At 33.4% G+C, this 26,865-nt stretch overlaps 2 protein-coding genes across 3 annotated transcripts; one reads left to right on the top strand and one right to left on the bottom strand.

Annotated features, from left to right (window-relative positions):
• Nucleotides 1-1,192: 1,192 nt before the first annotated feature.
• Nucleotides 1,193-6,654, bottom strand: LOC148598473 (uncharacterized). Its single transcript, XM_088560541.1, has 2 exons — nucleotides 6,513-6,654; nucleotides 1,193-2,843 (listed from the first exon to the last, which is right to left on the bottom strand). The coding sequence occupies exon 2, from the start codon at nucleotides 2,791-2,793 to the stop codon at nucleotides 1,336-1,338; it is 1,458 nt and encodes a 485-aa protein (XP_088416667.1). The 5' UTR covers nucleotides 2,794-2,843; nucleotides 6,513-6,654; the 3' UTR covers nucleotides 1,193-1,335.
• A 9,078-nt stretch (nucleotides 6,655-15,732) lies between these two features.
• Nucleotides 15,733-26,134, top strand: LOC148598472 (tyrosyl-DNA phosphodiesterase 2-like). 2 transcript variants are annotated; one of them, XM_088561582.1, is made up of 6 exons: nucleotides 15,733-16,091; nucleotides 20,985-21,142; nucleotides 21,457-21,576; nucleotides 24,012-24,222; nucleotides 25,107-25,277; nucleotides 25,694-26,134. In XM_088561582.1, the coding sequence occupies exons 1-6, from the start codon at nucleotides 16,056-16,058 to the stop codon at nucleotides 25,985-25,987; spliced, it is 990 nt and encodes a 329-aa protein (XP_088417708.1). In that variant the 5' UTR covers nucleotides 15,733-16,055; the 3' UTR covers nucleotides 25,988-26,134. The 2 variants fall into 2 exon arrangements, with proteins under 2 accessions (XP_088417708.1, XP_088417707.1); XM_088561581.1 differs by lacking the exon at nucleotides 15,733-16,091 and adding an exon at nucleotides 16,161-16,437.
• Nucleotides 26,135-26,865: the final 731 nt, after the last annotated feature.

Here is a 26,865-nt window from a genome sequence, read left to right as displayed (position 1 = left end):
AAGGTATTTTTCTTCTTGTGCTGTAAAGCCCAATCTCCATAATGATTTTTAATTATAACCATATTTTGTGAAACCAGTGGGATTTCCCATGCTATTTATAGACCCTTTGCTTACGGTGACCACTACAAGTCTGCTAACCCCAAATGCCATGCAGGGGATTGTGAGCTGACATGTAGAATCATGATGATATACAGTCCTTTGCAGGTTAAAGTTAAGGTAAAGTCCAGAGAAGCCATTGAATATTGTAAAAACAGCATTGAAGCTTATGGGAAGTGGAATTAGTAGTTTCTAGTCTTAGCAAGATAGACCAGCTCATGTTTCATTTTCTCCCTGTGTAATGTAGCGTAGGACAAAAACTTGAACGATTATATGTTCAACTTAAATAAAATTCTGAGCCGAGTTAACGTACGAACACGGAATGAATACTTTAAACAATGTTAACTCTAACTTGACAGCAGAATGTGCATCATGCCCTAACCAGTCACACACTAAAATGTCATAACCAGTCACACACTAAAATGTCATAACCAGTCACACACTATAATACCCTAACCAGTCACACACTAAAATATCCTAACCAGTCGCACACTAAAATGTCAAAACCAGTCACACACTAAAAAGTCATAACCAGTCACACACTAAAATATCCTAACCAGTCACACACTAAAAAAATCATAACCATTCGTACACTAACCTGTTAAACAGTAAAAAGTACTAACCAGTCATAAACTGTCAAATGTCCTAACCGCAGTCACACAGACGGAGAAAATTTCTAGTAAACACCATAATTTGTGAAAAAAGACACAGTTTTATTAAAATACATGTTATTGACTGTACTGTTATCACAAAATATATAGTTTGCACTGACCAATTATAGGAGAAAACAGGTCATATCATAATCATACTGTACCTTTTACACACTCACACACACAAAGGAATTAAAAAATATCACAAAAGATATGTAAAAATATCATAATCCTTAAGAAATTACACCGGATTTCCATTGAAACAATTGTTTTATTTTTTAAACTTCGACAGTTCGAACTGAAAATTAAGTTATCCACATCCACGTACTTACTATATTTGTAGTATTGTCTTTCAAAGAAGAACGCATCAGCCATTGTTCAGCTTATAAAATGTTACTGGCCTGCCGGTTAAAATTGATATTTTTGGTTTATTTTTGAACGACACTTTCGCAAACAAATGGCCACAGTACGTGACACTCGGATTTTTTCCATTCATTCAGCGTATGTAATCCTAGATTCCTGCTTTTCATACGCATCAGACATCGGAAGTTGTATTTCATGAAATCGATACCTGCACGTTGTTATACGTTTATGGAAAGCGATTCTTAAAATTAGACAACAAAGCTTTACACCTTCGCTGGAAGGCTTGGTTTAAAAAGCTGTAGATAATCGGATTTATAGAACTGCTTAAGAAATACGATCGCAAGAACAAATTAAAAACAGCTTTTTGAATATTTGAAAGTTTGACGTAATAGTCTTCACTCGCGAACTGTCGTATATTCGCAACGATACAATACGGAGCAAACGTTACCATAAACGCAAGGGTAACTATGAACAACATTAGGGTCGTCCGGCTGGCGTGATACGTTTTGCCATGAACACTTGCCTCTCGCCTCAGACCTTGCGTGACAGGCGATTGGTTTGATAAAAGCCGCTTTTTTTTACTGAACCTTGGTTTCTTTCTGACTGTTTGCTGTTTATTTTTCTCATAAGTAGCTGACTGATCGCTTCCCTGACTATCCGTGTGAACATTATTCTTTCTTTCACAATGACACTTTGCAATATCTTCAAGTTCGAACGAAAACACTTCATCATTATCTTCTGTATTTGCCGAGCGAGGCGAACTTGTATCGGGTTTCGAGTGTTTCCTTGCGCCATCGTCGGATTTCAATTGTTTCCGCGTGCCATCGTACCTTGTGACTATCGTTGATAATGACCTTTTATGCCAAACAACTTGACAACTAATGAGTCCATAAATGATGATAAAAATCGCATCAAATATAAGATGCGAAACAGAGAGCATGATGATGAAAACAAGAGGAATCTTTGTTTTCAGAAAGTGATTTTCAATCATACAGGTAGAGCCTGATATATTCCCTTTAAGTGGAAATGTGTAAGTTCCAAATACAACAAAAATGGGCAAGGATAGCACGAAGGCGGCAATAACAGAACATGTTACAATGAGCTTTGCTTTTTTCGTTGTTACAGTTAGATTTGGGTTTTTACATCGTATTCCGAAAAATCTTGATGCTGATATACCTAATAATACAAATGAGGTTGAAGTGGTACAGAACATCGAAACTGATCGTGACAATTTGCAAAGCAAAGAATGGTCGAAGGAATAAAAGTTCCTTAGCAAATGCAACTCTATCGGCATTGCTACAAAACAACTGATCAAATCAAAAAATGCCAACGAAATAATAAAGATGTCTGTAGTCGTACCACGTGACTCGTTAGCATTATAATGGCATCTGTTCCGGTTCCTGTTATTTGTAATAGAATTTATTCGTTTTTTTAGTAGCTTAGTTAAGTACACGTAGACCACCAACAGATTTCCAGGAATGCCGATGAGAATTAAAATTATCAGGTAAACAAATGATGGTAAAAGACTTCTTTTAAATTCAATTTTGTTGTAGATGTCCAGTACACCTTGTGCTGCTTGTGAAATTGCATTTGGTACATCGGTTGTATCCAGGACGGAAGTATTTGCAACCGTAGCGTTAAATGATTCTATTTCTAAGGTTGAATTTAAATACAAATCCGTCATGGTCCAAGTGAAGATTATATCTGTGTTGAAATCCTCTTCATTCAAGACTTCTGAAAATAGTGATTTGGATATAAGGAAATGTTATAGAAAGGTAACATTGTCTAATTCTTTTACTCTTGATGTTACTATTGAATAAATGATTGGTTGTTGTGTAGCGCGCGTATTGAACAGGGGGAAGGGGGCGTGTATACACACAAAATATATCCTAGGGCCGTACCAGATAGTTATTTAATGGTCACCCGTATAACAACTGAGTCAGTCAAAATGTACCCTAAAACAAAGGGAACTTGAATATGAAACACGGTCTGATATAACCATCAAGTCACACTGATGATATTGGATCGCGGCAAAACCATGTTACAGCTACATATAATTCTTTATGATACTTTATTATTATGATTTTCTACGGTAAATGCTCCAGCTAAGAATCGTGCAAAATGTGGCTTTTCACATAATGATGAAATTATACAGAATGTACTGTAGAATTCAACATTAAAGGAGATAACTGTAAGTAACACTAAAATACAGAGTAACTGTTGGATTTTCTCTGTGGGTTATCTCATAAGAGCAGACAGATTGGAATGAATAATTATACATTTCATCATACAGACCTATAAAGAAACTTAATAACAAAAATAAAAATATGTAGCCTTTTTTTAAGTGTAACATTTTGCAGAATTTGCATGATTCTTACAAAGACTGCTACTTAATACTTAATAATTATGATTTTCTACGATAAATGGTTTTAGACTTCGTATGTTACAAAACAACAACGCATATAGTAAGTATATAACGAACATGCATGTTTTTCTTCTTATTAAGGATAGGCAGTTCGATTATATGGCTATTAAATCAAGGAAAACTTGAAACCTCAGGCATGTACATGAACAACTACTTGAAATACTCGTGAGAGAAAAACCACGACGTCTTAGTTACTTATACATATAAAAATCGCATACTGCCAATTGTAGCTCGGCTATTCATGGTGTAAGTCCTCCGAACAAACGATGTTTTTTCGATCTACATAGTTATAATATGCAATTAATTTGTTTTACAACTACAGTTCTTTCTGTACACTGAGATCTGTATTTTGGAGAAAACAGCATTTTTAAAACAACCGAATTTAAGAACAATAACTTTTGTAAAGTGTCAATTTCATGTACATTCTACATGATATTTAGATAACTTTTTATCTCAAATGTGCAACAACATAATGAAACTAAGACTGGTTATGTAGTCTGTAATTTTTTTGTGAATAAGAAATTAAAGTGAATTTGGTGTTTTTGACATGCATGAAATTTCCTGTCTGATACGTATGTAGACTGGTACTTAATGTCCTCTTAGGAATGACACGTGTTGACATTATATCCAAAACCGCAAGTATCTTCTCGAAATCTCTCATAACAAGTGCATGTCGTAACTATAAGGAAGGCTAATATATGTGTTGCCCTTTATGCAATTATAAAGCAATTTCAAGAATTCAGGAAATGAAACAAATTCAAATCTATTAAAGCTGTCAATTCATTGACCAAAGTATGCACCAATGGCTTCTGAATTAAATCTTTGATGTTGCCCCCTCCCTTACCCACTTTTTGTGGAATCAAAACAGCATATTATGATTGGACTCTTAATTTAATTTTTTTCATTCCAGGAGCAATTCATATAGTAGTGATGTACATGTTTTATGTTTTAAATATCTGCATTTAGTCACAATTTGTACGCCCCGCGAGGTAAATGCAACACCGCCTCCAAAAAAAAAAGGGGGAAAAAAACAGTTATCTTGCATTAGTACTGAATGAGACAGTTAAAAATTCAGCATGTTATTTTAAAAGCAAACTAGTGTTTACATGTAACAAACATTTACATCAAATTGATATGGTATAAGAATTATGGTAGATATGAAACAAAAAATTCAGTGTATCACTTCTCTTTTCCGTGCATCGATTTAACGATAAGGACTTAAACTGTCTGTCTCCCTTAACTTAAATATTCCACAATTTCCTCATGGTTTTGACCTAATACAATTAAACCTGTCAATAACGAACTCCTTTTTGACTGTAGAATTTGTTCGGTTTAGACAGGTGTTCGGTTGGTTTTCTCAGGTTTAAAATGCATTGAAACTAAAACGAAAGGACAGAAACAAATTGTGTAAATCGGGTTTTTATGGTTTGGACCAGACAGGTTTCATTGTATATGTACGACATGATTATTTTCAATTTCTGCATCGATGTAGCTAAAATTGACTAATGTCACGCAAGAGAATTAATAATGAAAATAGTCAAATATTGTTGAAATTGTCGTAAAAGTCACATGATCGTGAGGAAAGGTCCCTATTTGAGCCTCTGGATGCCCTCACCTTTTTTTCTATTCGACAAAATCTTCACTATTATTTTTTCCTCTTTCTATACAACATGAGTCACGACATATGCAAAGTATATCATCAAACTGCAGTTACTATCAACATTTTGTACGTCCAGTTTCTGATATGTTTGTAGTCTACTTATATACACATATCGGAAATTGTAGTGACCCATGGTTTACAGAAAGAGAAAAAAAACAAAACAGAAAAATATGTGAAAATTCTCTCAGATAGAAAAAATGGGAGGGGCATCCAGAGGTTCATATATGGTCCTGTCCTCACGTACATGTTCCTGTGGTAAAAGTAACAAAATTTGTGTTGATGATCCTTAACTTCCTTCCACTGTCCACGATCATTTCTCTCGCTTGACAATGTGCTGGGTGTGTTAAAGGATTTTAATGTAGTACCTATGGATGAGAATGCTTACATTAATTTGTTAAGGTGGTTTGATGCATGTGGCAAACACCGTGACTTATTAGAGTTATTCGACGAAATACAATTAGGGTATTCTTCCAGAAACTAGATGACAAACTACCGGTTACATGGAAAGCAATTTTATGTCGGAAATCTAATTTTGAAGTGGTTGACAATAATAATGTATGATTAGTAAATTGTGTTTTATAAATAAAATGCTTTGCCGTCCCCTATTGGGTTCTCGTGTGCCGTTACAAGTAGGAGGCCCGGTCCCCTTATTAAATTGATTTTTTTTTAAATGTTTTACTTATGTGTTATAAAAAATTATTAATTTATTTAATAATCTAGTTAACTTTTTATTAAGCATCGTATTATTAACACAATAGAATACTCGTATGATTCAACCTTTTTCACATATTATTGTTTCTCTGCATCCACCACTACTCGCGGTTGTATCAGTAGTCAATTTCCTTGCATGACTGAGTGTGTTGTTACGAAGATGCAGGCACAGCCCGAGGTGAGGATATTGGTGGAGCATGGTGGGAGGGTGCCCTTCTTAAAATGACATAACACTTATTCGAACAGTGTATAAAGGATATCCTCATTTACCTGAGAGTAAGATACTTATTTTGACACCCAACCGTAATAACTCCACAACAAAATTCCAATATTGATGTTTTGTGTGTGTGTGTGTGTGTGTGTGTGCAAATTCTTGTACAAAGAAATTAAGAAAACTTGTATTCTCTCCTATACATGTATGTGTAGTTAAAAAATAACACGGAAGTTGAGGGACAAATAACTCACATGTTGAAAGGACATATGAAAGTATACATTTTAGCTATAAATGTAAATAGTTTGCGGGTGTGTGTGTGTGTTTGTTTTTTTTTTTAGAAAAAAAACATTTGAATTAGTGATTTGAAATTGGGGTACTATTGAACTGACTTACCTTTATTTCAAGTATTTGTAATGTACAAAAGTATGTAATCCATGCATCAAATCTTTTGTTACTTCCGATACACGGGAAAGTCTTAATCCCGTGGTATATGTTTTGCCACTAATACTTAACAAAAATGCAGTTGATTTTGGTTTTATATGTATACTTAAAGTATGCACATTCTTCACCATTTTAAGGAGATGTTTATGAAGCTGTGCAGTTTTAAAACAAACGACCGGACGTGACCACTTTATACGAATATGTCTAAAATAAAATTATATTTAAACTTACGTCGGTTTCCCGAATGGTCTAAATAAATTATGTGTCAAAGGGTTACAATGTCTTTGGGTGTGCTATAAAAAAGTATGATGCATAAAAGGGTATTGATCTATAGAATGAGGAGGAAGATGTTTAAATTGGTAACCTAGTACTTTGTGTCATATATTGTTTTTTTTCTGATATAAGGAACTTTCTTGGTTTTTATTGAAATAATGTATTTCGTACACGCTCTCTTCTTTGATATACATATTCTATATATATTTATTTAAACCTGTTTTGGAAGAGTCCATCGAAGTATAAAACAGACTAGAAATTCACAAACTAGGCGAAAAAGGGTAATACAAATGTACAATACTGAAGTGTCTGTGATAGGCAAACTTTAGGCAGTAGTCTAAACGGAATAGTCGAAGAAGGAAAAATTAAATCACAACTGGCAATATCGGACCATATCCAACCGCAATGATCCTGGTGGAAATGGTGGGGTAAACCAGATTTAAAAACGCGTGAAACCTCCCGCCTCAAATACAGTTATTTGTTACCGATACACTGCAATACAAAAAAAAAAAAAAAAATGACAAACAACCAATATTATCGACCTTGAATTTTTTCGATTACTTTTGTTTTGTAATGCTTATTACAATGTTTAAATTTCCGTTTTGTAATCCCAAACTACAATTCGGATTATTTCCCTTTGGAGTCCCGTGACAATAATCAAAACTACAGGTACATCTTATACTCAATTTTCCATAACCATTTCACCGAAATTGCTTGAGTGGTTCAGGGGGAGTTGCGCTTACAAAGTTTTAACATGAAGAACATGTTTAACCCGTAGTTAGATAAGGGAGTATATATAATATAAAGTCCCTTGTTGGGTTATCTACTTATGCAATTAATCCTCCGACAATAATTATATTCCTGCAATTACATTTAAATGTAACCCAATCTTCCTTTAAAATTCGCCAAAATACCTTAATTAGTTTAAAAGTAGTTCTGTTACCGGAAATTTATGTGGACAGACAAACAGAAAGACGTGTAGATGCTTCCTGTATAACCTCAAACCCTCTTTGTGGTGTAACGAACAGGCACACTGAAATGTTTTTTTACAAATTTCTGAAATATGACCAATGTAAAGGTAATATACCGGACTTAGAACTCGCTTATTCTTTTAATTATATTTGTTTTACATCAAATTTATCTTAAAATGTCGTCGCTGCAATATACATTGAAATATAAAAATACATGATTTATATACATGTAAAATGTCTTTCTCTGGAAAAAAGTTCAGATACAAATTATAAATGGAAGGGCGAAAGGTCTGCATGGTCGTACTTGACATGGTATTTGTACAAAATTGTAAATCACTCTGCGAGCACCAACATCCCAAGAAATGAAGTTCTCGGGTGTTGTCTATAGCTGTAGATAACGTTCTCTGTGCCAAAAGATGTCCTCCTGACGAATGCATGTTCATCCGCTTTAATTCGACACAGAGCAGTCATAGAGACAGTGTGGTAGAAACCCTCACTGTCTGTCTCCCCAGCAATGCTTATGATGTTGTTGTTAACAAGTTCGGTAACAACATATTTACCCACATAACTTGACACTGTCCAAGATAACAGATGAGTTCCATCATTCGGTGCCATGAACATTCCGTCGTATTTATTGTAGTGGTCACCCTATATTAAGTCTTTCGTCTCCGAAAGCTAGAATAGATTTTTTTGTAAAATTATTGTTGAACTTGAAGTTACGATGGCATAGAACATCACAGGGTCATGATCAACATCTGAAATGAACTTCATGCGTGTATATACATGTACAAAAACTACATGATAATAATTTGGAAGCTTATAAAGGACATAAGAGTATACATTTAAAGTCAAAACTTTAATTCCTATCATTATAACTTGATTTAACTTTCATAATTCCGAAATCCTGACTTTGATAAACTATTTTTTTTTAACTCTTTACGTCCTGGAAATTTAGACTTTTTATTATTTGATTTCTGAACTGTAAAAGCGAAACATGATGCTTTTCATATAAATGTCGGGTGCTTTTTGGGTTGAAATGAAGAGGGAAATCGCGGCAATCACAGTATTGGAATAAAACCACTAATACTTGATATTTTGACAAATTAAAAAGAAGGTGTTTCATTAGTATCTTACTAATTAATATGAATTGAAATGCTAAATTTAAACATCCACTACTTAGTTACAATTTGTAAAAAATCGGTAGACAAGTTTTTTTAATTAAGTTTGTTTAAACTATTGAGTTAAAGAGCAAAATTATCATTATGACGAAATCAAGCTACAATCTTATTTTCAACAGTAAATCTGTCATTTTTATCCCCTGAAATATTGGTTAAAACCAAATGACTACGACTCACAAAAGGTTAAAATAAATGACATTTGCTTTTATCGTTATACATGTATTTATGTTCATGTACATTAAGGTGATATTCCTATTAGAGTTGTATGCTGTGACGCCTTCTTTAAAAAAAAAAACAACAAACAGACAACACACACACACACACACAAACAAACAATACAAAAAATATACTTTACTTTAGGTTCAAACAACTTGTTTGAAATCAAATAAATACTCCAGTTTAACCAATTTAAGTATATAAACTTATTTGAAATTAGCTTTTAATTAGCTTTTAATCGAAAAATTGAACAAGTCAGAAATTTCGGATGTTTGTACTGTAAGCAGTGATGCTTGTAAATTTTGAAAATAAAATATATCTAGATGAATTAGTCTCCTGTAATAAAAGCTTGGCAAATTGACCAATTAATGTTTAAAACACATTTAATGGCAATGGTATACATTCGAGGTTGCAATGATAAACTAGAGAAAAGTGTAAAGCTTACGTGGTGATACCCCCAACCCCATAGGAGGTGGACATTGGCATCGTGTGATGAAAAAATCGTGAAATTTTCATCAAATTCCATTCGGCTATTTCAGAGGAGTTGCGGATTGGAAGATGCCACCCATTGGTCGACAAGGACAAAGTCCATGTTTAACATAAAGAAACCCTAAAAGTCATGCAGATAGAAAAACAAAACGGAAAACAGGGGATGCACAATGCCATCATGTGATAAAGAATCGGTGAAAATGTCATTAAATTTCATTCAGTGATTTCAGAGAAGTAGAACTGGGTATGGACGAATTAACGGATGAACGGACGGGCGGACGAACGAATGGACACCATGATCACTATATACCTCCCACTTTTCAAGCGTGGTATAATAACACACAACCTAAATACATGAAGAACAACAAACTTTTTTCGAATTGAATAATTGAGCATTTTCAGTTTCCCTTCTAGTAATAGAATCTGCTTCTCAAGTTGTTCCAATTTGTCATTTTGTGTTCCGTCTAAAGTTGTATTCTGTTTTGTTAATGTCATGCCTCTACAGAAACACAGAATATATACGATCACCAAACACTTTCCAATTCGAATCATTTTCATTAACTTGGAGACTGAGGAAATCTGCTTCACTATGAATGCTATTATGAAATGCTTCTACTCAGTTATACAATACCTTCTTTATATTCAACAGTTCAAATTCGTTTATCAGAATCGTCACCAATCTAAGAAAAGTATGCAAAGATATGAAAGAGTAATCAAGGGAACCAAGATTAAAGCGGTAATCAAAGAGTAATCAAGGGAACCAAGGTTAAAGCGGTAATCAAAGAGTAATCAAGGGAACCAAGGTTAAAGCGGTAATCAAAGAGTAATCAAGGGAACCAAGGTTAAAGCGGTATGTAAACTTGGTTTTCGTCAACTTGTTTTAATGATTTCTATCTTTGTGGGAAAATAGCTAATAATGAAGAGGTGACAAATGTTCTGCTGCACGGGTACTTAAAGTTGTTCAATAAACAAGATATGAAAATTGGGGTGTAGGCGAAACGACTCATCACCTTTATTACATAGATCACATACTCTTTCTGGTTTATATATACTGCAATAAAAATATCTACACGTTTCCATTGGTAATCTACGACATCTGCATCTGTATTTTTATAAGTTGCATCTTAAATCAAATGGTAGTCAGTTATTGTCCGACCTAAATTCAGACTTATACATTCTATAGTGTAAACATTCAAATGTAAAAATACAACATAATTGGCCGCAGTCAGGTACACCATCTTTGTTCATTCTTTTCCAAATATGGAAAGTTCACGCCTTGGCGGGTCAACAGTCGTGGCAACACCAGTTTGATTGTTTTAGATGAACGGAGACTTGGTGGAAGATGTTGACTATGTTCATATTTATTGACGTAGAACAGTTTAAGCTGTCGTTAAACGTGATAGATTTCTACTTTTCAAACAACACTTGGTGTTGTAGAATTCTTAAGTAGAAAAAAACGTGGGTCTGGTTATCGAGAAAAGATACAACTCATTATTGGCAAACGAAATACGGGAATTCGCACTGTTGACCTCCTGTGCGCACTCAGAGGTGTTCCCTGTTGGCTAGACCAAGATTACGAAATAGCAAATTAAAAAAAAAAAACAAAAAAAAAAAACAAAACAAAACAAATACCATCTTTAAAAAAACATATCCGACGGAGTAAAATTTTGTATATAATCTTCTACATTTCATTCACGAAAATAACACGACACGCAATTTCAATTTTCGAAGTTATCAATATCTGGCCAATCCGGAAAAAGAATTGCGATCCGGTGACTTGTTTAAAACAATTTTAAGTCTTTTAATTACATAAAAGAAGTTTAACCCACCGGAAATCAAACAATAAAAATCATGATTTTTTGGTTTAATACCTAGAAAACATTTTTAATGAAGACAGTTATCAAAGTGACCAGCCATTTTTAATTAGGTCACTAATTTTATGGAATACAATATAATTTTGACAAAACGAACTTAAATTTATATGATTGCTGGACTTTCTCATCAAATAGGTCATTTGTTTTTCTTCAGTTTAGTCCGTCATTTTCTCCCGGGTTAGTGTAAAGAAAATGTATAAAATGTTTTAAATAGTAAATATTTTACTATAATTCTGCCGATTTCAAAGAACGTCAACTTATGTTTGGCTTCATCTGCCAGACATTTTTTTGCTAATTTTCATTCAAAAATTGTATCGTTTGACTTTACGAAGACATGGGTTGGCCATAGGTGTTCAGTTGTCACACCAGTATTTCCCTAGTGTAATATAGTCCCTGCTTAGTCCAAATAATTATGCCGTCTTGGGAGGCTTTTATTATTATTGTTATTATTATTATTTTTTTTTTTGCTTGGTCGCCTTCCTTCGAGGTCATATGTTAGTGAGGCATATACGTCCGATTAATCGAATCGGTGGTGTGTAACCTATTTATATAATATAGGCTAAAAACCACTAATTCCACTTCCCATAGGCTTCTATGCTAATTTCACAATATTCAATGGCTTCTCTGGACTTTACCTTAACTTTAACCTGCAGAGGACTATATATCAGCATGATTCTACATATGTCAGCTCACAATCCTCAGAATGGCATGTGGGGTTAGCAGACTTGCAGTGCAGTACTGGTCACCGGAAGTGAAGTGTCTATAAATAGCATGAGAAATCCCAGTGTTTTCACAAAATAGGGGGATATTTAGAAATCATTATGGAGATTAGGCCTCACATCACAAGAAGCAAAATGCACCTATAAAATGTACAGAAATGTTTTTCCTTTCAGAAACTGTTTAAATTTTTCAAATGAGATGAGAACTTTTTTCACAGCACAGTACCTGTATAGTTATTTATTTTTTCTAAGACAAAAAGTGACTCTTTAGGTTACAGACCACCAATTCAACCAATGAGCATTTGGAACGTACGCAAAAATAATCCTACGCAGAAATTACCCCTGTTCCTCATAGTGCTGTGAAAAAAGTTCTCATCTTATTTAAAAATATTAAACAATTTCTGAAAGGAAAAACATTTCTGTACAAGTTATAGGTGCATTTTGCTTTCTTGTGATGTGAAGCCTAATCTCCATAATGATTTCTATATATACCCCTATCTTGTGAAAACACTGGAATTTCCCATGCTATTTATAGACCCTTCACTTCCGGTGACCAGTACTGCACTGCAAGTCTGCTAACCCCACATGCCATTCTGAGGATTGTGAGCTGACGTATGTAGAATCATACTGATATATAGTCATCTGCAGGTTAAAGTTAAGGTAAAGTCCAGAGAAGCCATTGAATATTGTGAAAGTAGCATAGAAGCCTATGGGAAGTGGAATTAGTGGTTTCTAGCCTTAAGCTGAAGCCATTCCAAAATGAAAAGTTTCTTGAAATAGCTTTAAACTACTTGAAGATCTTAAAAATTTGGCCATGAGAGGAATACACTACAAAAATCCTCCAAAGTATGCATTTTTTTAAGTTATAGATCCAAATTATGGAAAATTGGTCCTTTTGGCTGATTTTTATGTCCTATCTTGTAAAAAGTGTAGAAAATTTAGTAAAAATATTAAATATTAAACTTTGAGGGCTATATTTACCTAAATATGGTGGTAATCAGCACTTGAAATCAAGTTTTGTGTAGATTTGATCAAAATTTAGGTTAGAAATGAGGAAAAACTCACTTTCCATACTGCAGTTAAGGCCATATAAGAATTCCCCTATGGCAACATGGAAAATCCATTATTGAGTACTTCTTTTGCTTTAGGTGCCCTTTACTGGTCATGTTTTAATGTGAAAACACTGTATTTACAAATTTAAAGCCAAAGATATCACCTTTTGTGAAAATTTAAAGATTTAGGATTTTTGACATGTGATCAAGAAAAAGGGGGAGGCATGTCAGAAATAAATTTTTTAAAATAGACCAATTTTTCAGAAAATGATTACTTTTAAAACTATCTCTTTATTAATATTGTTAAAAAAACAAGTTGTGATTGATTTTTTTTATTTGAAAAGTCAGAAAAAGTTCTTTGCAAATATTTAATCATTTAAGTACGGTAGAATATTGTCACTTTTTTGCTCGCACAATTTGGTTACCCTATTTTTAAAAATCAAATATTTAAAAAAGTGCTTGTCACATTTCACTGAAACTTTGCAAATGCATTCAGTATGTGTGTAGGAAGATACCTGTATAGTTATTTATTTTTTCTAAGACAAAAAGTGACTCTTTAGGTTACAGACCCCCAATTCAACCAATGAGCATTTGGAACGTACGCAAAAATAGTCCTACGCAGAAATTACCCCTGTTCCTCATAGTGCTGTGAAAAAAGTTCTCATCTTATTTAAAAAATTTAAACAGTTTCTGAAAGGAAAAACATTTCTGTACATTTTATAGGTGCATTTTGCTTTTTGTGATGTGAAGCCTAATCTCCATAATGATTTTTAAATATACCCCTATCTTTTGAAAACACTGGGATTTCCCATGCTATTTTTAGGTTACAGACCACCAATTCAACCAATGAGCATTTGGAACGTACGCAAAAATAGTCCTACGCAGAAATTACCCCTGTTCCTCATAGTGCTGTGAAAAAAGTTCTCATCTTATTTAAAAAATTTAAACAGTTTCTGAAAGGAAAAACATTTCTGTACATTTTATAGGTGCATTTTGCTTCTTGTGATGTGAAGCCTAATCTCCATAATGATTTTTAAATATACCCCTATCTTGTGAAAACACTGGGATTTCCTATGCTATTTATAGACCTTTCACTTCCGGTGACCAGTACTGCACTGCAAGTCTGCTAACCCCACATGCCATTCTGAGGATTGTGAGCTGACATATGTAGAATTATGCTGATATATAGTCCTCTGCAGGTTAAAGTTAAGGTAAAGTCCAGAGAAGCCATTGAATATTGTGAAATTAGCATAGAAGCCTATGGAAAGTGGAATTAGTGGTTTTTAGCCTTAAGAAGAAGCCATGGCAAAATGAAAAGTTTCTTGAAATAGCTTTAAACTACTTGAAGATCTTGTTAACTTTGCCATGAGAGGAATACACTACAAAAATCCTTCAAAATATGCATTTTTTTAAGTTATAGGTCCAAATTATGGAAAATTGGTCTTTTTGGCTGATTTTTATGTCCTATCTTGTAAAAAATGTAGAAAATTTAGTAAAAATATCAAATATTAAACTTTGAGGGCTATATTTACCTAAATATGGTGGCAATAAGCACTTGAAATCAAGTTTTGTGTAGATTTGGGCAAAAATTAGGTTAGAAATGAGGAAAAACTCACTTTCATTACTGCGGTTAAGGCCATATCAGCATTCCCCTATGGCAACATGGAAAATCCATTATTGAGTACTTTTTTTGCTTTAGGTGCCCTTTACTGGTCATGTTTTAATGTGAAAACACTGTATTTACAAATTTAAAGCCAAATATATCACCTTTTGTGAAAATTTAAAGATTTAGGATTTTTGACATGTGATCAAGAAAAAGGGGGAGGCATGTCAGAAATAAATTTTTAAAAATAGACCAATTTCTCAGAAAATGATTACTTTTAAAACTATTTCTTCATTAATATTGTTAAGAAACAAGTTGTGATTGATATTTTTTATTTGAAAAGTCAGAAAAAGTTCTTTGCAAATATTTAATGCATTTAAGTATGGTAGAATATTGTCACTTTTTTGCTCGCACAACTTGGTTACCCTATATTTAAAAATCAAATATTTAAAAAAGTGCTTGTCACATTTCACTGAAACTTTGCAAATGCATTCAGTATGTGTGTAGGAAGATACCTGTATAGTTATTTATTTTTTCTAAGACAAAAAGTGACTCTTTAGGTTACAGACCACCAATTCAACCAATGAGCATTTGGAACGTACGCAAAAATAGTCCTACGCAGAAATTACCCCTGTTCCTCATAGTGCTGTGAAAAAAGTTCTCATCTTATTTAAAAAATTTAAACAGTTTCTGAAAGGAAAAACATTTCTGTACATTTATAGGTGCATTTTGCTTCTTGTGATGTGAAGCCTAATCTCCATAATGATTTTTAAATATACCCCTATCTTGTGAAAACACTGGGATTTCCTATGCTATTTATAGACCTTTCACTTCCGGTGACCAGTACTGCACTGCAAGTCTGCTAACCCCACATGCCATTCTGAGGATTGTGAGCTGACATATGTAGAATTATGCTGATATATAGTCCTCTGCAGGTTAAAGTTAAGGTAAAGTCCAGAGAAGCCATTGAATATTGTGAAATTAGCATAGAAGCCTATGGAAAGTGGAATTAGTGGTTTTTAGCCTTATAGACCCTTCACTTCCGGTGACCAGTACTGCACTGCAAGTCTGCTAACCCCACATGCCATTCTGAGGATTGTGAGCTGACATATGTAGAATCATGCTGATATATAGTCCTCTGCAGGTTAAAGTTAAGGTAAAGTCCAGAGAAGCCAATGAATATTGTGAAATTAGCATAGAAGCCTATGGGAAGTGGAATTAGTGGTTTTTAGTCTGTAACCTATTTATTTCCCGGGATTTTTTTAACGATTCGAGTTTCACTTTTAGTATCTCCTTGTAAAAGGGACATAATCGTAGAAAAATTGCGGGAAATTGATATATACTTTTTACTCATTATGAGCGATTCCGAAGATTCTGTGGACGAATCCAAGATTCCAAGTCGGGAAGAGTGTGAAGAAAGATGCAAGAATTTTGCTGAAATTACCGGGACTGACACGGCCCTTGCTATGTTTTATCTACAAGATCGAGAATGGAATCTTGATGTAAGTCTGAAATGATGACATGATTGGCATGAACGGTACTTAGTCATAGATTAACATGGGGTAGGCATTGCCTGAACCAGCGAGCACCGTGAGCTTTACTCTATTTGTACCGTCTGCGAGACTCGTAAAGATAATAATGGACATTACAAAGAGAGGGGGGGATAAATGAATAACTTGAACAATTTTTCCCCAAAATTCCAACCCCATACCCCCCCTTTCCCCTCGCTCTCATTTTGGTCAATAACATTATAGCATTTTGCAATGCTTTACATTTTTTATCCCTTAAGGGCATCAGTAGCAACATCCATTTTAGTTTTGGCCTGTCAGATCAATCTGTACAGATACCGGAAATATACAATTCTCCACTGATGGTGGAAATATTTTACACATATCATGTGACGTGAACAAAATTCGGACTACAGCTGCAATTTCCAAACAAGAAAATGATTACCTTTCATATCTTAGAAATGCTATGCTTCGATTTTGATAAAATAATCAGAGTTGTATTTTTTTCCAAGGTGGGTTAGGATCTTGACAACAGCAACAGTGGAACAGCGGAGATACACGTACGTACATGTACTTCCACATGGTTTTTCCTGAAGTTTTTATAAACATAACATTCACTTCTTTAAATGAGTAAAACAAATTAGGAAAGACTTGAAAACCATCAGAAAAGATTAATCTATTTTTACTGAAACGTAATCTTAACCTATATTTGTTTATTTGTTTGACTGAAGGAAATGATGAATTTTCTCCGTAAGGACAGTCACTTTTTGTTACTTCCGGGACATTACTATTTTTTTCGTTAGTATATTGGGGAACCTTATGGGAAATTTAGAATGTACACGTAAGAATGATAGAGCTCACACCACTTCACGGCGCTCACTATAAAAAATTAGTTTACAGGCTAGATTAATCCCTTTTAGAATTTAGTGTTGGAGATTATATTTTCATATTTCTTCTTATCAGAATATATGTTTAATTATATTCATTTCACAAGGAATGTGGTTATGCGTTGTGGATGAGTTGTCTTAAAACAGGACTAGAAAAAGCAGGACAGGCATTTTTTTATACATTTTTGGCTATAACTTTAGTTTTACTGAATGGAATTCAAAAATTTAAATTGATTTCTAATGAAGTATAAAAGTGCTTGTAATTGATATAAAGATTTTTGGATTTTGACAAGAAGCTGTTTTTTGTTACATGAGTAAATCTGTGATAACTGTAGTCCATTGGCTTGGAGGGTCCACCGTGCACCCCCACTCATCAACTTCAGGGTGATTTTTAGATACCTTTATACCTCCCATTACTGAATCAATTTGTCGCCAAATAATATTCTCAGATTCTTTTTCAGTATAAGCCTATATTTGTACCCCACTGGGTCAAGAAGCCAAGATTTTTTTTGCTCAATTGTTTGAATGTCTAAGCCTTCCTGGGATAGCATGTGTGAACAAACTAAACAAATTTAGGTATCATCGTGTCGCCCAATGTCTCAGCTTTACAATGGTACCAAGAAATATACAGTAACACTTTGAGTTATGGTGTAAAATGTAAAATGGCGATTTTCGTAGTCAGAATTTATCTGCCCCATGATTACATTAATATACAATGTAGTGTCCTAGCTTCAAAATTAGCCTAAGTAATAAATATTTGAACTTTTCCAAGTCCAATTAGGTAAACAATTGTAACCCCTACACATGAAAAAAATGCCTCAATATAAACCTTGTTTTATCTGTTTTAACTGATGATACCTAATGGTGCATGCCTGTATTGTGCATTTGTGCTGAATTGCCTGACATTTTATCAAATTGTTTTAACGTCCCTATCCAAGGTATGTTTTGTGTTAAAATGTCTGCCTGAATATGACATCAAATTGGTTCAAGACCCATTTACCTGTATGATTTATTATGTCAGGTTTCAGTTCTCTGTTGAAATGAGTAACAACAGAGTCACCTCCAAGAGGACGTAGGTAACGAAGACAAGTCTCTTCTTCTGAGTCACAAGATAACATTCTTTTAAGATGGTCAAGATACACCTTAATGCTATCAGGGAGAAACTGATTTTGTTGCAACCAAAACTTGAAATCGCCACACATATGGTTCCACCAAATAAGAAGTGGACAATCTGGGAGAATACTTTTATTGCCTTTCTTATGCCTGGCCCTCTGTCAACAACAATAGGAATTTGTTTCCTAGAAATTTTAGGAATAACAGAGTTTATGAAGCTGAAAAATGATTCATGAATGCGTATTCATTGTTAGAATAATTTTGTATTTCTTTTTTATGTTAAACTTATGGTCACTATTCCTTCACTTGCTTTACTTTAATTGGCATTCATTTTTCTACCAATTTCTTTTTGTGTGTAATTATCTCTTAATAACAAGGTGTGAAAGCTTTACAAGCCAGTTAATGGTAATTAGAGATAGTTACTAGTCATCCAATTAAGGCAGATTACAAATAACATTTGACAAGATTTCTGCTCATAAAACCACTGTTGTAAGACTGATTAAGATTGTATATGGAATAGTACCTCCAAATTTCTTTTTTAACTACATTAATTTTTCATAAAATACATATGTAAATTCAAATATCTATACATCAAATTATAGCAAAAAATATAAGCTTCAAGAATATGATAATTATTTTTGACAGACATTTAAATGAAATTCAAATATTTTATGTCCTGTTACAATACCCCCGTAAAAACTGCACAAATCACATAACATAAAGAGCCCGTCGTGTCAAGATTTTCCCCCTTTAACTGACTAAAAAAAATAGAAAAAAATAACTTTCTTTGTTCCCACATCTGATAAGAAATTGAAAACTCCCGGTTGCAAAAAGTCAACGTTTTGAATTTCTTTCTGAACGTAGTTCAACAAAATATATATCAAAATATAGCAAAAAGTTTAAGCTTTAAGAATATGTTAAGGATATCTGACAGACAGGAAGTAATTTTCAAGTATTCAGTGTTTTGTTACCGTACCCCGGTAAAAAATGACAAATTTCACGAAACAGATTAAGTCTGTCCTGTCAAGATTTTTCCACTTTGACTGAAAATGAAATAGTGTTTATATCAAAATGTGCCTATGACTATAAGCTTGAAGAATAAGTAAACTTTATTTGACAGACATGACACTTTTTATAAATAATGAACTTTTTTCACCGACATGTCCCTCTTTTTATCACCATTTTCTTGTCAGAAAAAGTTCGTCCTCTCAAGATTTTTGCTTTATTTTTTTATATTTTCCAAAAATCTTTATATCAATTAAACGCACCGTTATTCTTCATTAGAAATCAATTTCAGTTTTTGAATTCCATTCAGTAAAACTAAAGTTATAGCCAAAAATGTATTGAAAAATGGCCGTCCTGTTTTTAGAGCAACCCAAACAGAGTATGGATTCATACAGACATACAGTACATATCAGAGTTAGAAATAGTAGCCTGTCTACCAGCCTGCGACTGGCTATTTTTTGGCAGGGCTGAATAATTTGAGCAAAAATTTATATAGCCATATAATAAATATTTGTAAAAATTGTATTCAGGACTGTCTAAAATTTGAGTGAGTTTCCTACCCTGTACATATGTACATGTATGTCTACAAAAATATAAATAAAATATCTCTATGAGAACGGTAAGGGCTGGGTTCCAGAGAAAAAAGTTGGTTTGAGGCTATTATTTGCTTATTTTGTCAAAATTTAATTAGAAATTAATCATTCAGGACTCTGTTGGTAAAATGAATTTTTTTCATGGCATATTCAATCTTCAGTCTGTGTTATCATCAACAGAAAAATTTGTCTCCCTAGTACTTCCTCACTTGTGTGTAAGTGATGTGATTAATTTAGAATTTATCAGGTTTCATCCTCTGTGAAGTTGCTTTTTATGATTATTTTAGGACAAAGACCAGATATGGAAAACAGACATTCACAACAAAGAACATAAAGTAACTAAAATCATACATACAAAGTAACAAAAGTAAATGAGCAACTCGGACTCCACTAAAAACTGGGAGCATGGACCAGGTGCACCGGTAGGGTAAGCGTCCTCTGCTTTTCTAGAAACACCCGCCGAGTTGCTCATAAAAAGTCAAGTCCGGGGTAGACAAACAAGGAAAGGAAAACTATGACTTGTTGAATACATCAGTTTTCATGGTGCTGATTAATAATTTTTCTTTATGTGAAAATCTCTCCAATGAGGCAGTTTCAATGGGGGAGAATCTCCCACAGATTAACAGGTATGGAGACTGACAGCTTAAGGAGGTAGACCTAGGGTAAGGGACATAACTTGTGAAATCAGTGATGTGTTTGTATCATATTCAATTTCACCAAAGCCTCTCAAGCTTTCATTTGAAACTGAATACAATGAATCCAAGTTAATAAGATGCTTACATAAGATTGATGTAAATGCTGAATACGTCCCTTACCCTAGGTCTACTTCCTTAAATCACTTTCATTGGTCAAGAGTTCAAACTTTTTTGTTTTACATGTATTTGGTTTCAAATTATGAGATATTTCACACAAAAAATAAAGAGAAATTCATACCTAATTTCAGAGTGCAATTAATGCATATTTTGAGCAAACTGGAGAAACAGAGGATACTGCTACACCAAATAAAAGAGTCAAGCTTGATACTATATCTTTTGGAGGTGGCAAAAACACTACTAACAACAATCCTTGTAATTCTAAGGAGAAAATCTCTTGTTCTAGTAGGTGAGTAATATGTACATTGTACATGTACCATGTATTTTACCTATAAATAAACAAAGTTTGGCATGATAAATGTAAATGTTCAGTCAATTAAGAAAGATACATGTACTATCACTACATGTACAAATTTATTTGGAATTGCATGTGGATGGATTGGTTTTAAATTTAGTATAATTATATGGCATATAGTATATGTGATTTTAGTTGCTGTTGAACTTCCAACTTCCTGTTTCATCAGAAAATATACTGCATGTGTATACTTACATGTACATGTAGCTCATCAACTTATGCAACCCTCATTCTCAATACATTTGCAGGACAACAAACCAGGAGGATTCAGAGCCCAACAGATTGAGGATTATGACATGGAATATTGATGGTTTGTGTGAAAAGGCAAAGGCAAGGAGAACACAGACAGTGTGTGAAATAATTAATAGGTAAGGAGAACACAGACAGTGTGTGAAATAATCAATAGGTAAAGGGAACACTGGTAATGTATGGAATAATTAATAGGCATTGCCACAAGAACACAGGCAGTGTGTGAAATAATTAATAGGTAAGGAAAACACAGAGAGCATGTGAAATAATTAATAGGTAAGGAGAACCCAGACAGTTTGTGAACTAATTAATAGGTAAGGAGAACACATACAGTGTGTGAACTAATTGATAGATAAGGAGAGCACATACAGTGTGTGAACTAATTAATAAGAAAGGATAACACGTACAGTGTGTGGACTAATTAATAGGTAAGGAGAACACAGACAGTTTGTGAAAAAATAAGTGTATATATGGGGTTATTTATGTAGCTCATGGGTTCTTATGTAGCCCCTTTTAGATAGGAGACATAATGTTTACTTTTCCTGTTGGTCCTTCTGTTCATCATTAATCCTGAACTACCTTCATGTACATGTACATTTTTTATTTCAGGGAACCATTATTGGATATAAATGTATTTTTACTGTATAATGGAAAGGTTATTTTTCTTTTTCAAATTTGTGAGTGTTGTTTTTGCATTTAATGACTTAATTGGTACATTGTTGGTTTTTTTATCCTTCAGGATCTAATATCAAATGTCACTGGTCCATGCCTGGAACTTCCCTACTACAATTTTGCATTTCTGAACTCTACATGAAAATATTGTCCAGATGTAATTCTTTTTATATCTTTCAATACTTCTTTTATAATCAATAGATATGTTCCTGGCAATTATTCAGCTCAATAATATTCTATTATTTCTGATAAATAAAGATCAGATCTTCTTCAAATCAACTGAAGATTTGAGGGACTCCTTTTTGGCTTTGAAAGACATTTAGTTCTTGCAGTTACACTCCTGGAGACAAATTTAGTTTCCCATTTTAGCATTCATGCATCATTTATCATGCAGTTACACATTGTTTTGTGTTCATTTAAATGCACGATAGGAGTGTTGGTTTAAACGCATGATAGAAGCGTTCATTTATTTTTGTATTTCAATTATTTCCTTGATTTAGCTATTATTTTTATATTTCTTGCTATTATTAATTTATATAATTTCATTAATTTTATTTTTTATTTTTTTCTGTCTTCATTATATGTCAATATTATTATTTTCCGTCGTTCGTCTATTGTGTGTTTAAACGCACAATATGAGCGTTCGTTATCGTGCATTATGAACTAGGAGCATTTGTTAATTGTGCATTTAAATGCACGATAGGAGCGTTCGTTTAAATGCAAGATAGAAGCGTTTATTTATCATGTGTTTGATGAGCATTAAGCGTGCGTTTGGGTATCATGCATGTGGGAAACCTAAATGTCTCAAGGAGTGTATGTGTTAAGACACTTAAATTGTGTTAAGCATGTTCCATTTCACACACTTATCAGTCATAGTCTTCATCCTATCATTAATACTTTGTGATTAATAAACAGGAAGTGAAGAGTAGTGATTTAACCATGTAAAATTGGGGAGGGGACATTCAAATTGATAAAAATTGTATAGTTTTGGAAAATCTCATGTTCATCAAGGAAATTATTTCTTAGGTGAAATTGTTTTTTTTTTTTTTTTGTTTTTTTTTTGTATGATTACTGTATAGGATAAATACTCAATTAAATTAGTTTTAATTTTGAATGTAATTGTAAATTTACTTTTGGACAGGTTTGAACATTTAGGAAAAATGTGAAGTGGAAAAAAAATGGTGTAGATTTGTGTGAAGCTAGATACTGTTAAACTATTGATACACTTTAAACTTCAGAAATCTGTAGTAAAGATTGCACTAGAATCAAAAACCTCCAGTGCTAACAGCACGTTGATTGTATCATAATTTTCATTCATTACCATAAAACAAATCAAGCAATGTTTTGGTATTGACATTTCTTTGTGACTATTTGATCATAAGGAGGTATACAAACTCTTCAGCTACAAAAATTGCGATCTGAATATGTCCTAAAACCTCTTTTCTTGCATCATATTTCATTTGAAACTACAGTTCCGTACTCTCAGTAGTTAAATTTTCAATTTTCAATTTTTTTTTAGCTAACACATCAATTCAAAAAGTGTTACAAATGCCTTTTAGTTAGAATGCATTAATTTTTTCTAAATTATGCATTCTAAGCTTTATCATATTTTTTTGTTTGCTCAACTGTTTTTTCTTTTTAAACTCAAAACGAAAATCTAATCCAGCAGTTCTGGTTAACAAATCTCCATTCTAAAAGGTAATGTTTAAGTATTTGCTACTACACAACAATTCTTTACCACAAATGGGCATGCAGGTATTGACATTGCACTGCATAACAAAAGTTTTACCATTCAGAGTCTTCAGTCAAATGTTTCTTACCAAGGACCAAACTATATCCATAGGTAGTCAAAATTCAATTATTCATTTTTTTTCATTTCCAGAGAGAACCCCCAAGTTGTGTTTCTACAAGAAGTTGTTCCTGAAACATTAAATATACTGAACGCAAAATGTCCAACATATCATGTGGTTGAAGCAGCCAATCAGGAATACTTTACAGCTGTCATGTTAAAAGTGGGTGTTGTGGAGGTCAATAGTGCTAAGGTCATTCCATTTACATCAAGTCTGATGATGAGGACATTGCAAAAAATAGAGGTGAAGTAACTTTGGTTTCCTCAGTATAAAGTGTTTACTGGAGCATGGTCACTAAAAATTTCAGTAGTTTTATTTTTTTCATGAAACATAATATGCTAACAGTGCTTGAGGCTGAAACAATCATTTCTTATATTACAGATTGACAAGTTGAGGGTATATTATGATCCTTACTGCTGCTAGTCTGTTCTATAGGTACAATTCTTTTGGTTTTTATATTCCGCCACAAGAAGTGGCGAGCTATAATGTAATTCCCTCCGGAAACGTGCTTGTCCATCCATTCATCCATCTGTCAATCCCTCAAAGGTTTTCAGATTATAATTTGAGAAAGGATGAACAATTTTTTTTTGAAACTTTGTACACTACAGCCATTAAGTACTATGAAACACGGGTTATTTTTATGAAAATAAATGTAAGTTGTTTCCAACTGTTCTGTATCTATGATAGCTATGTTTTATAAGTATCCATTACACATACCAACAAGTAATTTATTGGATTATTATTGTACTTCACCTATTAATCAGTTACCAAGCATAGATATTCATGATTTTTCACATCAAATCAGCAAGAATTAGGATAAATGAAGGTTAGGTTTACATGAAAATTTTTAAACAACTGTCAAATATTGGCAAAAATAACCCAAGTGTCAACAGTGAGATGATTTCAATAGTCAAAATCCCAAAACATGGCCTAAATGCAAACACTGTACATGAAACAGAGATGATCTACATACACAATGTAGTGAACCAAATAAAAAAAATACACATAAAAATTGAAGATAAGGGAAACAAGATGTCACTCAAAAAAACAATTAATCCCTTTTTATACTGAGCCACATGAAGCTTTGACACAATTCTTACTTGTAAATGTGTAATTTGTATTTATAGTGCACAGTGAAAGGACTCAAGTTCATGTTGTTAAATTCACATCTGGAGAGTACGAAGGACCATGCTACTGAGAGGAAATCCCAGCTAAAAATAGCATTACAACAGATGGAAAAAGCCCCTGACTCAGTTAATGTCATATTTGGTGGAGATCTAAACCTGAGGGATAAAGAGGTTATTAAAAATCATTTAAAAATATGTATCTTCAATTTATGAAATCAATTTCTGAAGATTGAAACTTCTTTGAACACTGTGATTGATATATTTGAAAGAAATTGTAGAAAGCTTCCTTATGCCCTGATAAAAATTTGCTATCATAGAGGCCATATATCAAAATTAAGATTAGTAACTTGCTGGGATAGCTTTGCTCACTGTTTCAATTTTTTTTTTTCTCTTTCCAGTGTAACGGGGCTTTTAACATGAGGAATGGGGGGTGGTATACAAAATGTATTGTGTACTTTAAAGGGTGTTGTCTATTAACCTTTGAAAAGAAATTAAAAATTAATAGCAGCGGGACATATGACATTCGCATCAATCCAAATTTTAAAATTTTATTGTACACTTGTCACATGACCATTATCTCAATTTAGTTGCAGGAAATTGGTGGACTACCAGTAGGAATTTTTGACCTTTGGGCGGCTACTGGGAGTAGAAAAGAGGCACAATATACATGGGACTTAACTAGGAATACCAACTTAGAATGGGCTGGCCGATTTAAGCCCCGTTGTCGGTTTGATAGACTGTATATCAGACACAAAAAGCTTAAGTCAGTGATCACACCAAAGTACCTGGAACTTGTAGGGATTGAGAAAATTTCCAGTTGTGGGATGTTTCCAAGTGATCATTGGGGCATTCTGACTCATTTTGATGTGAAAAGAGAGTAATTTGTTGTGTTATGGTTTTATAATAAAGCATTATTTTTTCCAATTGACAATGGATTGAAAGGCCTGGTACAGTGGATATGATTGTTTTTTTTTTTTTAAATTCAAGAATATTTGAAGCCTCCAATAAAATAAAAGATGCCACCTGGATATTTTTTGCCTTTTATATGACTAAAAACAAATTGCAGTAGTATAATGGTCTTGGCCTGATCCAGACACTTTGAAATGGCGGGGGTGCCAGTCGAGGTTCCTCAGAAAAAGAGGGAGTGTTATAACATTAATTGCCTTTTTTTGTCAATTTACACATGAAAATGACAAATTTTCCATTGAAAAAGGGGCACCAACCCCATGCACCCCCCTCTGGATCTGCCACTGATGTTATGGAGCTTTTGATGTCGGTGTTATTATCCATTTGTGGTTCATCATTCTCAATAGACACTTGTTTTCATGCGATAACTTGAACTATAGTTGCATACAAGGTAACCTTTGGAATGGTAAATATGGAGATTCTGCTTCATTGATAATGTCTCATGTGGGAGATGTTTACATGAAAGCAAATTTTAGATATTAAAGATTTAGTATTTTTTCTCTGAAAATGTAGTTATTTCAAACAACTCTTCCATTTTAATGGGGTAGATTGTAAATTTTTCTTTGAATCTATGGGTCTCTCTCCTAATGTGGGAGGATTAACAGGTGTATAAAAAGTAAGTTAATTTTTATTGAATGTTACAAGGTTCTGAACCATAAAAAGGAGCTTAAATTATGTGGCTATGGCCCCAATGATTCAATGCAAACATTTTTTTGGATGGGCAGATTCTTGAGTAACAGTGTATAAATATCAGTGAAGTTCCATACCAAAGAAGGAGGTGTTTGATGGATTT

Source organism: Perna viridis, chromosome 14, assembly GCF_037379345.1.
Source record: "Perna viridis isolate PV_CMFRI_1.1 ecotype Kerala chromosome 14, ASM3737934v1, whole genome shotgun sequence".
NCBI lineage: Eukaryota > Metazoa > Mollusca > Bivalvia > Mytilida > Mytilidae > Perna > Perna viridis.
The sequence above is the reverse complement of the archived record's forward strand: the minus strand, read 5'-3'. Positions and strand labels throughout refer to the sequence as shown.